General features: G+C 56.9%; 2 protein-coding genes across 5 annotated transcripts; one reads left to right on the top strand and one right to left on the bottom strand.

Moving 5' to 3' along the window:
• Positions 1-1,525: 1,525 nt before the first annotated feature.
• ZNF524 (zinc finger protein 524) lies at positions 1,526-5,158 on the bottom strand. 3 transcript variants are annotated; one of them, XM_023184380.2, is made up of 2 exons: positions 5,023-5,158; positions 1,526-2,596 (listed from the first exon to the last, which is right to left on the bottom strand). In XM_023184380.2, the coding sequence occupies exon 2, from the start codon at positions 2,556-2,558 to the stop codon at positions 1,758-1,760; it is 801 nt and encodes a 266-aa protein (XP_023040148.1). In that variant the 5' UTR covers positions 2,559-2,596; positions 5,023-5,158; the 3' UTR covers positions 1,526-1,757. The 3 variants fall into 3 exon arrangements, with proteins under 3 accessions (XP_023040148.1, XP_023040150.1, XP_023040147.1); XM_023184382.2 differs by lacking the exon at positions 5,023-5,158 and adding an exon at positions 3,921-4,234; XM_023184379.1 differs by lacking the exon at positions 5,023-5,158 and adding an exon at positions 4,293-4,444 and having other exon boundaries at positions 1,527-2,596.
• On the top strand, positions 5,098-13,002 carry FIZ1 (FLT3 interacting zinc finger 1). Of its 2 annotated transcripts, none has more exons than XM_023184377.3 (3): positions 5,098-5,233; positions 6,787-7,116; positions 10,732-13,002. In XM_023184377.3, exons 2-3 carry the CDS (start codon positions 6,823-6,825, stop codon positions 11,929-11,931), a joined length of 1,494 nt encoding a protein of 497 aa, XP_023040145.2. In that variant the 5' UTR covers positions 5,098-5,233; positions 6,787-6,822; the 3' UTR covers positions 11,932-13,002. The 2 variants fall into 2 exon arrangements, with proteins under 2 accessions (XP_023040145.2, XP_023040146.2); XM_023184378.2 differs by lacking the exon at positions 5,098-5,233 and adding an exon at positions 5,630-6,208.
• Positions 13,003-13,370: the final 368 nt, after the last annotated feature.

The raw sequence follows: 13,370 nt of genomic DNA, 5'->3' as shown, positions 1-13,370 counted from the left end.
TGAACCACGCCCACCTCAGAGCTGAATTATTATAAGCTCCGCCCCCACCTTAAAATCCGTTCTCTTGGCCTGGCGTGGTGGCTCACGCTTGTAATCCCAGCACTTTGGGAGGCCAAGGCAGGCAGATTGCTTGAGCACAGGAGTTCAAGACCAACCTGGGCAATATGGCAAAACCGCGTCTCTACACACACACACAAAAACAAAACAAAAATTAGGCCGGACGCGGTGGCTCACGCCTGTAGTCCCAGTACTTTGGGAGGCCGAGGCGGGTGGAGCACGAGGTCAGGAGTTCAAGACCAGCCTGGCCAAGATGGTGAAACCCCGTCTCCACTAAAAGTACAAAAATTAGCCAGGCGTGATGGCGGGCGCCTGTAATTCCAGCTACTAGGGAGGCTGAGGGAGAGAATTGCTTGACCCAGGTGGCAGAGGTTGCAGTGAGCCAGATCGCACCACTGCACTCCAGACTGGACAACAGCAAGACTTCGTCTCAAAAAAAAAAAAGTTAAATATGCTGGCGCGCGCCTGTAGTCTCAGCTACTCGGTAGGCTGAAGTGGGAGGGTCGCTTGAGCCTGGCAGGTCGAGGCTGCAGTGAGCGGCGATCGGGCCACTGCACTCCAGCCTGGGTGACAGAGCGAGACCCTCTTTCAAAAAAAAAAAAAAAAAAAAAACAACATAATCCGTCCTCTTCGCCCCACTCTCACGCAGTTCCTCCTGTTCTTCCCCAGCTCCAAGCCCCTACTCTGTAGAAGATCAACTCTATCCATTCTCTTTAAACCGCTCTCACTTTATGCGGACCAACCCCTAAACCTCTTTAAGCCCCACTCAACTCTAAACCTCTTCTAAGCTCCCCTCCAGTTCCCCGCCTAACTGCCCCACCCCCCGGCTCCTTAGCCCCGCCCCAAGCCACACCCCTTATCTCTAACCCTTACCCAGACCGTCAGTCCTGTTCACAACTTTGTCTTAATTTTTCCTTCCAAACAGTAGTTCCTCAGGACAAGGAGGTGGGGCAAAATGGCTGCAGAATTTCTAGGACTTGCCTAGGATCGAGGCGGTCGGACCTAGGGTCAGTTTGCATGGAAGGTTCAATGTTTTAGTTAGATTGGAAGTGTACTGGGAATACAGCTGACCCTTGAACAACACGGGTTTGAACTGCAGGTCCACTGAGAAGCGGACTTTCTTTCACCCAAACACCGATGGAACACAGTACACGGAGGGCGGATTTTCCTACATCCGCGGGTTCCGCAGGGCCCAATGCGGGACTTGAGTATGCTCGGATCTTGGTATCTGCGGGGTTCCTGGAACCAATTCCCCACGGACACCGAGGGACCACTGGACTTTGGGGTCTGATGGAGACGGGGAAGGAGACAAAGTTTCCCCTAAAACCATTCTTTCGCGAGCCACACTCATGAGGCACAGGAAGTGAGGTCCTCTCCAATTCCCCGCACTCCCGGCAGGACGGTGTAGCCGAGGAAGAACTTTTGAAGGCAGGAGAGGATGGCATCCCGGCACGGAACACACACAGGCAGCCAGCAGGCAGAGATTTATTTCCACAACCCCTGCCTCCAAGGATCTGTTAGTCTGGGCGAGGGGGACTGAAGGCAGCTGGACCCAGAAGTTTAGGTCTCCACCCTCCACCTGCTCCCACAACGGGAAGACCACCAGAAACAAGGGTGTCCCGGCCCCCTGGCCCAGGCCCAGCACCAGCCAAACTCCCTGCTCTAAACCTGGCCCAGGGAGCGATGGCCGGGGATGTGGGTCAGGCCGGCTCCCCCTTCCCCTCTGTCTCCTCCTCCTCCTCGGCCCCTGCTGTGGCCGGGATGCCCTCCTCGTCCCACGGCGGTTCAGACCCTGGATCATCTGGTGCACATAGGGGTACCCCCATGGCCTCCGGGTGCTTGCGCTTGGCATGACGCCGGAGCGTGTTGGCCTCTGTAAAGCGCAGCCGGCAGATGGGGCACTGGTACGGGCGCTCTCCCGAGTGCACGCGGTGGTGGTGCGCCAGCTCGCCCGCCTCACGGAAGCGGCGGGGGCACAGCGGGCAGCGGAAGGGCCGCAGGCCGGCATGGATGTTGCAGTGCCGCCGCAGGTGGCTGGAGCGCTTGAAGGTCTTGCCGCAAACCTTGCACTGGTGTGGCTTCAGCTCTGAGTGCGAGATGCTGTGGCGCTCCAGGTCGGAGAGGTAGGGGAAGGCCCGCAGGCACACTGGGCAGAAGTGTGGGGCCTTCCTGGGGCCAGAGCCCTGAGGCCCAGCCGCTGACCCTTCAGAGACTGTATAGGGCACACCCTGATCATCGATCAGGAGGAGGTCGCTCCCGCCACTGCCGCCTACTGGGGCTGTCACGCCCTGCACCTGCACCAGTGGGGGCTCCTGCCCTGACTTGGGGGGGCGGCCCCGCTTGCGAGGGAGGGAGGAGGCCTTGAGTGTCCGATTTGAGGAGGTGGCTCCCCCAGGACGACGGCCTCGGCGGCCCCGGGGAACAGGAGGAGGTAAGGCCAGAGGTTTCTCTTCCTCCCCGGGCAAAGGCGAAGGCAACGGGTCTGGGCTGGGGGTGTCCATTGAGCAGTGGGGGGCTTGGGTCTGGGCACTGGAGCCAGCTAAGAGGAGAGAGGGGCAGAGTCAGCGCTCACAGGGTCTAGAGCACCCCTGTGTCCCCCAACACCTCGCCCATCCCTCTCTCCAAGTCTCTTGACAAGGGTGTGGTTGACATTCATCCAGATACACAATTTTAGCTATGCTGGTGGATAAAACAGTGAGATGATCTTCTATCAGCTGATAAACAGGCACTTCCCTGGGCTCCACCAGACATCCCTATGTCTCCCTAACTCTCCTCCTGGATCTAGAAGTTCAAGATCAACAGGAGCTCCCCCCCACCAAAAAAAAAAAAAAAAAAAAAGAAGAAGAAGAAAAGAAAAGAAAAAAAAAACCTAAAACAAAAAACCTCCTAGAGAGAATAGAGTCCAACTGAGAGTGCAGACCAGTATTGTGATCCTTGAAACCCATCAAACTCCAGAGCCATAGAGGCCTCACGAATGCTCTCATCCCTCCCTGTTGACTGGCAGAAGTGGGGAAGGGGTTCCGGAATGGAAAAAAGGGACTGGTCCCAGGTGATATTTGACCCTGACTCCTGGATGAGGAAATATATCCGCGATGTTAAGAGCCTGGGCCCTGGAGTCCAGACATCATTCGTTCAAATCTTTACTCTCTGCGTGGCCTTGGGCAAGGTGTTCACTTCTCTAAGCCTTAATCAAGACTTTTGCAAAATGGGACACACAGTTCTATGCACTTGCCCAGACATGCCATGAGTATAATACCCACAAAGTGTTCATACAGAGAAGCTTTCAGGACACATTCGCCATTGTTATCAGGAGCAGCTAAGCCTCACATCAACCCTCTGAATAGGGCCTATCTGTCCCATTTTGCAGATGGGGAAACTGAGGCACAGGAAAGCCAAGTCAGTTGCCTAAGTTCCTCTGTCAGTAAATGGCAGGGCCAAAACTGGAAATAGGTCTTGCTGACTCGAATGTCCCAGAGAATGGAGAACAAATAGACCCAAGGAGGAAAGGGGACATTATGAGGGCTCAGTCCTGGGTTTGAATTCAGCTCTGCCTATACCTAGCAAGTGACTTTGCCTCTCTGAGCCTGTTTCCTCCTCTGAAAAGTGGATATACCAGGGTTGTCAGAAGAATCAAATGAGATAGTGGGCTTAAAAATGCCCCTCGCACACTGCCTGGTGCATAGTAAGCACTCAATAAACTTCACCAGCGCCACCACCATCTTCCCAGCGCCCACTCAGATACTGGGAGCATGAGACTGGGGTGTAATGGAGGGGAAGGGGAGACACAGGTGCAGTGGGAAGCCCCCCTGCACCCCCCCCCCTTTAAGAGCCACATAGACTGCGGTCCAGAGACGAGCAACCACCTTTCCATACGGTTCGCTCCCACGGGGTAGCCTAGTCTAGGAGTCAGGTCTTTGGAACGGTGGAAAGGGGGAGACTGGTCCCCCGACCCTCCCTGTCACCTCGCCCCGGTGCTGGCGCGCTCATCGGTCCCCGAGCTGCGAAGCCCGAGCGCGGGGCGGGCCCTGCGGGGGCGGTGGCCAATGAGCGGCGCCGGGTAAGCGGGCGGCGGGGGCTGCCAGGAAGGGGGTCTGCGCGCGCGCGCCCGGGCGGCTTCGCGGGGCGCGAGCGCGGGAGCAGGAACAGGTGTTGGAGGCGCGCTCCGGGAGCGCGCGGCCCGGCCTCCCCTACCCCCACAACCCCCATCCCGCCTGCGCCCCCCGCCTCTCGGGTACCTCATTTGCATGTCGCCGGGGCTCGCGAGTGTGCGCGCGCGCGCGCGGGGGCGACGGGGCCGGCGCGTGGGAAGGGGAGGGGGTGAGGGGGCCCTGCCCCTCGGCGGCGGCGAGGCGGGGGCGGTGGCGCGCGGAACCGGCCCCGCCCCTCGGAGAAGCGCCGGGCCCCTCCCTTCCTGCCCTTCCCGCCCGCCTGTCTGCCCGCGGGAAACAAAGGGGACTCGCTGGGTCCTAAGGACCGGTCACGGCCACGCCAGCAAGCCGCGCCTGCGCACCGGCGGCCCTGGTGTGTCCCCAGTGGGAAATAACCGAACACCACATCCCCAACCACCTCGAAACGCCTTTCCTCTCACAAAGCACACATTCGGGTGACCCAATCAAAGACAGATACCGAACGATGAGGAGCGGGAAAATGGCTGCCCAGTGCCCGTAATTAACATGGCACCGGACAGGCTTCGAAGCCCATGGAGGGCTAAGTGGATAAGATGGTGCCGGTTTTTTCCAGCTTTGTATTGCAGTTGGCGCACTTCGCTTTTTTTCCCTAGTCCAACTGTACATCCTAATCAGGGGGAGTCCGAGGCTGTGAAAAAGAAATAGTATCTGCTCTCATTTACGTTAGCATCGCCTAGTGTCGCCACGTAGGAGAAGCCGCCTTCCTCTCAGCGCCTTGCCCTTAGTCTGCATGGCGCCGTGCGTGTCCCTAAGCCCCACCCCTTCCCGCTGCCCTCACCCAAGATGGAGCCGGCCTGGCTTCTTCAACCTCCAGGGCTGGGAAAGGAAAGGGAAAGAGGTAGAAGGGCGGGGATGAGGAAGGGGAGCCAAGAGGGCGGGAGAAAGGGGGAGTACGGCAGGGGAAGGGAGCTGAGGCGGAAGTCGAGGGGCCCCCCGGGTGGAAGTGACGCTGTCCCCGCTGCCCAAAATGTCGGCGCCCAGAGGGAGGTGTAAGTAATTAAAGAGGAAAGCCGACGGACTTCCCCGGCCTCCCGGGGCCTTCCCGGGTCTCCAGGACCCAACGCTCCGTACGAGCGAGGTGGACTCGCCTGGCCCTAGGGCCTTCCCGACCTGCCCCCTTACCAGGCGCCCAGGGCTGCACCTTTTAGGGGCAGGGGGAGGGGCACAAAAGGCCGGCTCTTGGGGCCTGGGGCCTGGAGCGGACTGGGCATGGGGGGGGCCCCAGCACCTCAGGCTGCGGGGTGGAGGAGGCGGGGCCTAGTAGCTGCTGGGGCGGAGCAAGTGTTGGGAGGAGCCTGAGTTGGGCGGAGCTTAGAGTGGAAATGGGAGGGGCGTGGAGGAGGGAGGGTGGATAGAAAATGGGAGGGGCTTGGGCAAAGTGGTGGGGTTTGATAAAGGGGCGTGGCTCAGAAGGAATGGTGGGTAGGCCCTGGATTGAGGGGTGAAAGGAAACTCATTGAGGCTGGTTGGGGAAACGGAGCCCAGGAAGCAGGAGGGAGGAGTTTAGCGTAGAAGGGGTGGAGTTTGTCTGGGGTATGGCTTAGAGAAGTAGGTAGGCCTAGCGAGGGGGGCGGAGTTTAAGGGTGTAATTTGGAGGGGTTTAATGCAACTGTCAGGTCCTTATAATGAATGTGGAAAGGACTTGCAGGGGATGGGAAGAGACTTCGTAGAGAAGGCCTGAGAAGGTGACAGAGTCCAGTGGACAGTCTTAGAAAGGATGTGGCTTCTTTAAAGGAAAAATTGGGTGGAGTTTTGGAAGTGGATCTTAGTGGAGCCGAGAGGGGCTTAGTGAAGTCAAGTAACTTAGCAAGCATGGTTGGACTTAAGGAGGAAACCAGGAAGAACTTACGGAATGATAGTCATCCAAACAGCTTACTTGTGGCGTCTTTGCTGTGCACCAGCTTAAGTAGGCAAGAAACATTTATTGCCACTACTTTACTTAATTCTCGCCACCAGTCTATGAGGTAGGTACTACTATTCCCATTTTGCAGATGAAGAGTTTTTGTTATCTGATGTTACAGGACTAGTTCTGGTCTCCCTGCAAAGATGACTCCAGTGTGCTTAGCCCCAAATCTTTGCCCTCCCATTCGCTAAGTAGTCATCCTGGAAGAGGAGTAGGAGGAGCTCAGAGGGGAGTGGGAGGGCCTTTTGGAGGGAAAAGGGCTTGGCAAAGAATACAGGATGCTTAGGGAACAGTGTGGGGGGCTTTGAAGGGAGTAGGAAGAATGGGAGAGGCTTAAATTACAGCGGGAGGGGCACAGAGAGGAGTGGCCACGCATTGGCCAAGAGGGGGAAAGGCTTAAAAACACTCCGTGGAGTGAGGAGACTGGGAAGTGATGAGGAAGATTGCCAGAGGAGTGGAGCAGAGGGAGAAGGGTTTCTAAGGGAGTAGGAGGATTTGAAAGAATAATGAGAGGGGCTTAGAGAGGTGGGCAGTGGGAGGCTCTCCCAGGGGACAGGTGGTGGGTCTGGGAGCCTGGGAGGAGAGGGCTGATGAGGACCCTACCCCCTCACCTGCTCCTCTGTCTCCTCTCTACTCCAGAGAGAGCCCCCACACACCACTGTATTCCCCGCCACCATGGATGACGTCCCGACCCCAACCCCTGCACCAGCACCGCCCGCCGCTGCCGCCCCCCGGGTCCCATTTCACTGCAGTGAATGTGGCAAGAGCTTTCGCTACCGCTCAGACCTGCGGCGCCACTTTGCCCGACACACAGCGCTCAAGCCCCACGCGTGTCCACGCTGCGGCAAGGGCTTCAAGCACAGCTTCAACCTAGCCAACCACCTGCGCTCGCATACCGGGGAGCGGCCCTACCGCTGCTCCGCCTGCCCCAAGGGGTTCCGCGACTCCACCGGCCTGCTGCACCACCAGGTGAGTCCCACAGGCGGGCCCCAGGCTGGCCTCCCTGGTCTGGACTCCGCTGGGATCCCGCGCCCCACCATACTCTGGGCAAAAGGAAGCTGGCCCAATGCCTAGGCGACCGCCTCCTCCCGTTAGAAAATGTCCGCCCCTCCCCACCAAAGCACCCTGACCCTTGAAGGCATGCGGTGTTTCTCATTCACTCCCCACCAAGCCACCAACTAGAACATTCATAGTAAATTTCCCCATCTATAGGCTCCTCCCCTCCCACATCTCCCTGCCAGTACCCCACGTGCACGCACCAGCATCTGCAATCTAGTGTTTATCCTTTCCTTCCTTACCGTTTTAAGAAATAGGTTCATCAGGTATATATTTAATTCCTTTATTCAGTGGTTATCAGGTATATACTTAATTCCTTTATTCAGTGACTATCAGCTTTCCCTGCACCAAACGGCTGTGTTGCCAAGGCAAAAGCAAATTCCATGCCTTCAGAGAACTTACTTTCCTTTGGAGGTGGTCAATAGCTAAGTAGACAAGAAGCAAGAAAGCAAGTATGCAGGCAAGAATGTCCTGGAAAAAGATAAGTGTTAGGAAGGACATTTTAAGAAACAAAAAAATACTGGCCGGGCACAGTGGCTCACGCCTGTAATCCCAGCACTTTGGGAGGCCAAAGTGGGCAGATCTTGAGGTCAAGAGATCGAGACCATCCTGGCCAACATGGTGAAACCCTGTCACTACTAAAAATACAAAAATTAGCCAGGCGTGGTGGCAGGCACCTGTAATCCCAGCTACTTGGGAGGCTGAGGCAGGAGAATCCCCTGAACCCGGGAGGTAGAGGTTGCAGTGAGGCGAGATTGCACCACTGCACTCCAACCTGGATGATAGAGCGAGACTCAGTCTTCAAACAAACAGACAAACAAACAATACAAATCAATGTGTGAGAGTAAAGAGAGGAGAGCTATGGACTACTTCAGACAGGGTGGGGAAGGTTAGGGCAGGTGACACTTGAGCCGACCTGCAGTAAGCCTCCCTGGGAAGAGCATTCCAGGCAACGGGAACAGCAAGCACAAAGGCCCTGAGGAAGGAAAGAGTGTGCTGTGTTCTAAGAATCGATGGGAGACTGTGGGGTTGGGGTGGAAGGAGGTGAGGTGGAAGATGGGATGGGCTAGGTCACACTCTTGTCTATGTGCCAGACACTTGCACAACCAGGGTGAAGAAAACCAGACATCTACCGATGGTCTTTCATACTTGGCTGCCCTGTCTGTCCCCATGCATCTGCCTTGGTCAGGACTTCACATCCTGAATGTTGGCCCCAGCTTTCTCAGTGGTCTTCCTCCCTCCTGTCTCTCTCCCTCACATCCAGCCTCTGCATCTATCACAGAGTGACCAGGTGACTCCTGCTTAAATCCTTTGATCCTTAGGATGAAAGGGGAGCTCCTTAGTTGATGCAACAATTCACAGCCCCTGAGGCCTCACCCCCACCCACCAGTAGGTTGTGATTCAACTGAACCATTTCATGAGTACCTACTGTATTTAGGTACAGTTCTAGGCTCTCTGGGGAAAAAAAATTAGCTAAGGGAACAAAACAGATAAGTCCACCCCTTGTATGGCCTCGAGTCAAATGTGGGAGATGTGAACTGAACAACCAGGTTAATCAATGTTAGGTTGCAGCTGAGACATCTGAGGATGGAGGATAACCATATTCTGAGACTCATGCAGGAGAGATCTGAAGCAGTCTGGATCGGGGATGGGGTCAGGGATGGTTTTCCAGAGATGAAGGTGAGGAATGATCTGCCTCTGGGGTCTGAGGCTTTCTGGATCCAGGGAACAAGATGTACACTTTTAAGGAAGCAAAGCAGGCTTTGGAGGAACTGGAGGAAGGCCAGTGTGACTGGAACACGGAGAAGCAGAAAGAGTGTGGCTCAGGAGAAGTCTGGAAAATGCTGGACCCTGGAAATACAGCTGTGAGCAAAACCAATGTGGTCGCTATTTTCATCGTCCTTAGCTGGTGGGGAGACAGACAACACACAAGTTATATGTAGACCCTAAGTGTGCTATGAGCCATGGGCTTTAAAGGAGGAGGGTGGAAGAGGGTCACTGATGAGCCAGGGGGCCAGATTTGGGGAAGGGTTTCCAAGGAGCTGACAGATAAATAGACCTACAAGCATTCCAGGCAGTGAGAACAGCATGTACAAGGGCCCTGGGACCAGCATAACCTTGTTGTGTTAGAAAGAGTAGAGAGAGAATAAATCTAGCGACAAAGAGGATAGAGATCCCTACACCCACACTGTACAGCAGGGACATCCTGGCTAAGGCAATTGAATATCACTCCCTATTCCTTCTTCAGGTCCGTGCCCCTGGCAGACATTACTAATCAAGCACTGCACTCTTTCTCATCCAGCCTCACCCTTCTCCTCACAGGTCTCAGGAAGACATTACCACACTCACAAATCTCTCTCTGCTATTCCAAAATCTTAACAAGGACAAATATCAGTACAAAAAACCTCTCTAAGGCACAGTTTTACGCAGTCTACAAGCCTGGCAATGCTTCAGAAAAAAAGAACAGGCTCCTGGACTCCCTCCTGGGAGATTCGATTCCCTAGATTTGGAAGTGATTCCCTGGATCTGTCTACAGTAGGAGATACTCTGAGCAGTAGCCAGATTTGGTTCAAAATCACTTCTCTGCCCTAATACACCTAAGGGCTGTATTCAGCTCATGATAACTGGCTCGGGGTAGCAGGGCTTGACAAGGGAAAAGACATACCCTACCAGAGCTGGCTGCTGTGTCACTTTAGAGCTGCACTGTCCAGTATAGCCATTAGCCACAGATAGTGATTTCTTTACTGTTTTTTTTTTTTTTTTTTTTTTTGAGACAGAGTCTCGCTCTGTCGCCCAGGCTAGAGTGCAGTGGTGTGATCTCGGCTCAGTGCATCCTCCACCTCCCGGGTTCAAACGATTCTTCTACCTCAGCCTCCTGAGTGGCTGGGACTACAGGTGCCCACCACCAGACCCGGGTAATTTTTGTATATTTAGTAAAGGCAGGGTTTCACCATGTTGATCAGGTTGGTCTCGAACTCCTGACCTCAAATGATCCACCCACTTTGGCCTCCCAAAGTGCTGGGATTACAGACGTAAGCCACCGCGTCCAGCCGTGGTTTTTTGTTGTTGTTGTTGTTTTTGTTTTTTGAGATACAGTCTCACCCTGTCATGCAGGCTGTAGTGTGATGGCATGATCACGGCTTACTGCAGCCTCAAACTGCTTGGCTCAGCCTCCCGGGTAGCTGGACCACAGAAGCATGCCGTGTCCAGCTAGCTTTTAAAATTATTTGTAGAGACAAGGTTTCCTTGCGTTGCTTGGGCTGGTCTCGAACACCTAGGCTTATGCAATCCCAGAGTGCTGGGATTACAGGCGTGAGCCACCATGCCCAGCCAGGACATGGCCTTTTTAAGGACTGAAAGAATTCTACTGTGACCCCAAGCAGAGAGTGATAGGACGAGCGTTTCCCTAGATCATGGCCCTGTAGATGTGACAGACAGCTTGTGCCACGTCCCCCTGGGAGTCCAGGAATCCGCTGTCCGGGCTAGGTTCTCAGCCCTGACGTTGTGCCCTTCTTCCCGCACTCCCAGGTCGTCCACACTGGTGAGAAACCCTACTGCTGCCTGGTCTGCGAGCTCCGCTTCTCCTCACGCTCCAGCCTGGGCCGGCACCTCAAGCGCCAGCACCGCGGGGTTCTCCCCTCTCCCCTGCAGCCCGGCCCTGGCCTGCCTGCCTTGAGTGCGCCCTGCTCCGTCTGCTGCAATGTGGGGCCCTGCTCGGTGTGCGGGGGTGCGGGGACCGGCGGTGGAGAGGGCCCCGAGGGGGCAGGCGCGGGTCTGGGCAGCTGGGGGCTGGCAGAGGCGGCAGCTGCAGCCGCGGCCTCCTTGCCCCCATTTGCGTGCGGCGCCTGCGCGCGGCGCTTCGACCACGGCCGGGAGCTGGCGGCCCACTGGGCGGCGCACACCGACGTGAAGCCCTTCAAGTGCCCGCGCTGCGAGCGCGACTTCAACGCCCCCGCACTGCTGGAGCGGCACAAGCTGACGCACGATCTGCAGGGCCCGGGCGCGCCCCCAGCGCAGGGCTGGGCCGCGGGGGCAGGTGCAGGGCCCCAGACGGCGAGCAAAAGCGCCGCTGCGGAGGCGGGCGACGCTCCTCCGACTTCGGACGGCAGGCTGCTCCTGGGCCCCGCGGGGGGCGGCGTGCCCAAGCCGGACGGGGGGCTGCTCCCTGAGGGCGGTGGGGAGGCGCCTGCACCTGCGGCAGCCGCCGAGCCCTCGGAAGACACCCTGTACCAGTGCGACTGCGGGACCTTCTTCGCGTCGGCCGCAGCCCTGGCCAGCCACCTGGAGGCCCACTCGGGCCCGGCCACCTACGGCTGCGGCCACTGCGGCGCTCTGTACGCGGCGCTGGCCGCCTTGGAGGAGCACCGGCGGGTCAGCCACGGCGAAGGCGGCGCGGAGGAGGCGGTGGCCGCGGCCCGGGAAGGGGAGCCGGCGTCCGGGGAGCCCCCATCTGGCTCTGGCCGCGGCAAGAAGATCTTCGGCTGCTCCGAGTGCGAGAAGCTGTTCCGCTCGCCGCGAGACCTGGAACGGCACGTGCTGGTGCACACTGGCGAGAAGCCGTTCCCGTGCCTGGAGTGCGGCAAGTTCTTCCGCCACGAGTGCTACCTCAAGCGCCACCGGCTGCTGCATGGCACCGAGCGGCCCTTCCCCTGCCACATCTGCGGCAAGGGCTTCATCACGCTCAGCAACCTCTCCAGGCACCTGAAGCTGCACCGGGGCATGGACTGACTGTCAGACCATGTCCTGCCCTCCACCCAGCCACCTGGACTCGGCCTGGACCAGGGGACCTCAGTACTGCGAGTGAGGACCCGGCCCTCCAAATCCAAATCCAGACACAGGCCCTGAAATGAGGGGACCCTGACTGGAGAAGTCGAGGCCACCAGAAACCCACACAGGCCCTGGAGCTGGGGGACCACAAACAGGGTCCTTAGCTGGGGCAGGGGAGCCCAAATCTATGGAGCGACTCCTCAGCCTGAGGCCCCTGAAATGAGTGTGGGTAGCCCTAAGTCCCCAACACATGGGAACTTCGCAGTGAGCAATGGGTCTCCACAAGTACCTCTCATCTTGAGGGCCCTAATAATAAAAGATGGGCACCTGCCCCACCAAGGGAAGACTGCCCCATTCCCTGAGAGCCATCATTCCCAACGACCTTGATCTGGAGAATGTGGAGGGAACATGTCCCTGAATTTTCCTAGATCTCCTCCAAATGCTACCCACCAGAGTCACTGATGACCCCAGAAAATGGATATAGCCGAAATCTGCCTTTCCCCGTTTTCATTCCCTGTACTGAAAGAGGGACCAGGGTAGATGCCCCCTGCCCTCTAATGCCCCCTCCCTGACTGTGGAATGGATCAACCTTAACGATCTTCCCCACCCCAAACACTAGAATAGACTGGCCTGAAATACCCTTGCCCAGTAGGATGGACTGATCTATATGCACACACCCCCATCACATGGAATGGGCTGGTCTAGGCTGTGGCCTGCACCCCACCTTCCTTAGAGTGAATAGGGCAGATACTCCTCCCTTTTCCTGTAGCGTGTGGACTGGTCCACGCCATTCTTCGTCCTGTGAACTCATCTGAGTGGGAAGTAGCCGACACTGGGCTTTCCCTCCCTCTCTCCCTGGCACCCATTGGTCTTTCCATCTCTGTTGGTTTGTCTGTCTCTGTCTTCCTCCCGACCCCAAGGGGAAGGGGGCACTTGGCTAGGGGGTGCCCCTGTGAGCCTAGACCTCGTCCCCTCGTCCCTCTCCCCAGTGTTTCCAGGACCCCCAATAAACCTTGTCCTGTCAGTCGCTGACGCCTCATTTTCTGATCCTTGGCTCCAGGGGGGATGGGGAATGTCTTAGGAAAGACCACCTAAATACAGACAGGTCCTCGTTTTCTCCTGAGAAGTTTCAAAGCTTTGAATAGTACTTGACCTTTAAAATTAGAGTCGGTTTAGGCCAGGCTCGGTGGCTCACGCTTATAATCCCAGCACTTGGGGAGGCCGAGGCGGGCGGATAACCTGAGGTCAGGAGTTCAAGACCGTGCCTGGCCAACATGGCAAAACCCCGTTTCTACTAAAAATACAAAAATTAGCTGGGTGTGATGGCACATTCCTGTAATTCCAGCTACTCGGGAGGCTGAGGCAGGAGGATCTCTTGAACCTGGGAGGCAGAGGTTGCA

Source organism: Piliocolobus tephrosceles, chromosome 21 (assembly GCF_002776525.5).
Source record: "Piliocolobus tephrosceles isolate RC106 chromosome 21, ASM277652v3, whole genome shotgun sequence".
NCBI classification, from domain to species: domain Eukaryota; kingdom Metazoa; phylum Chordata; class Mammalia; order Primates; family Cercopithecidae; genus Piliocolobus; species Piliocolobus tephrosceles.
This window is presented reverse-complemented; position numbering and strand designations above follow the sequence as displayed.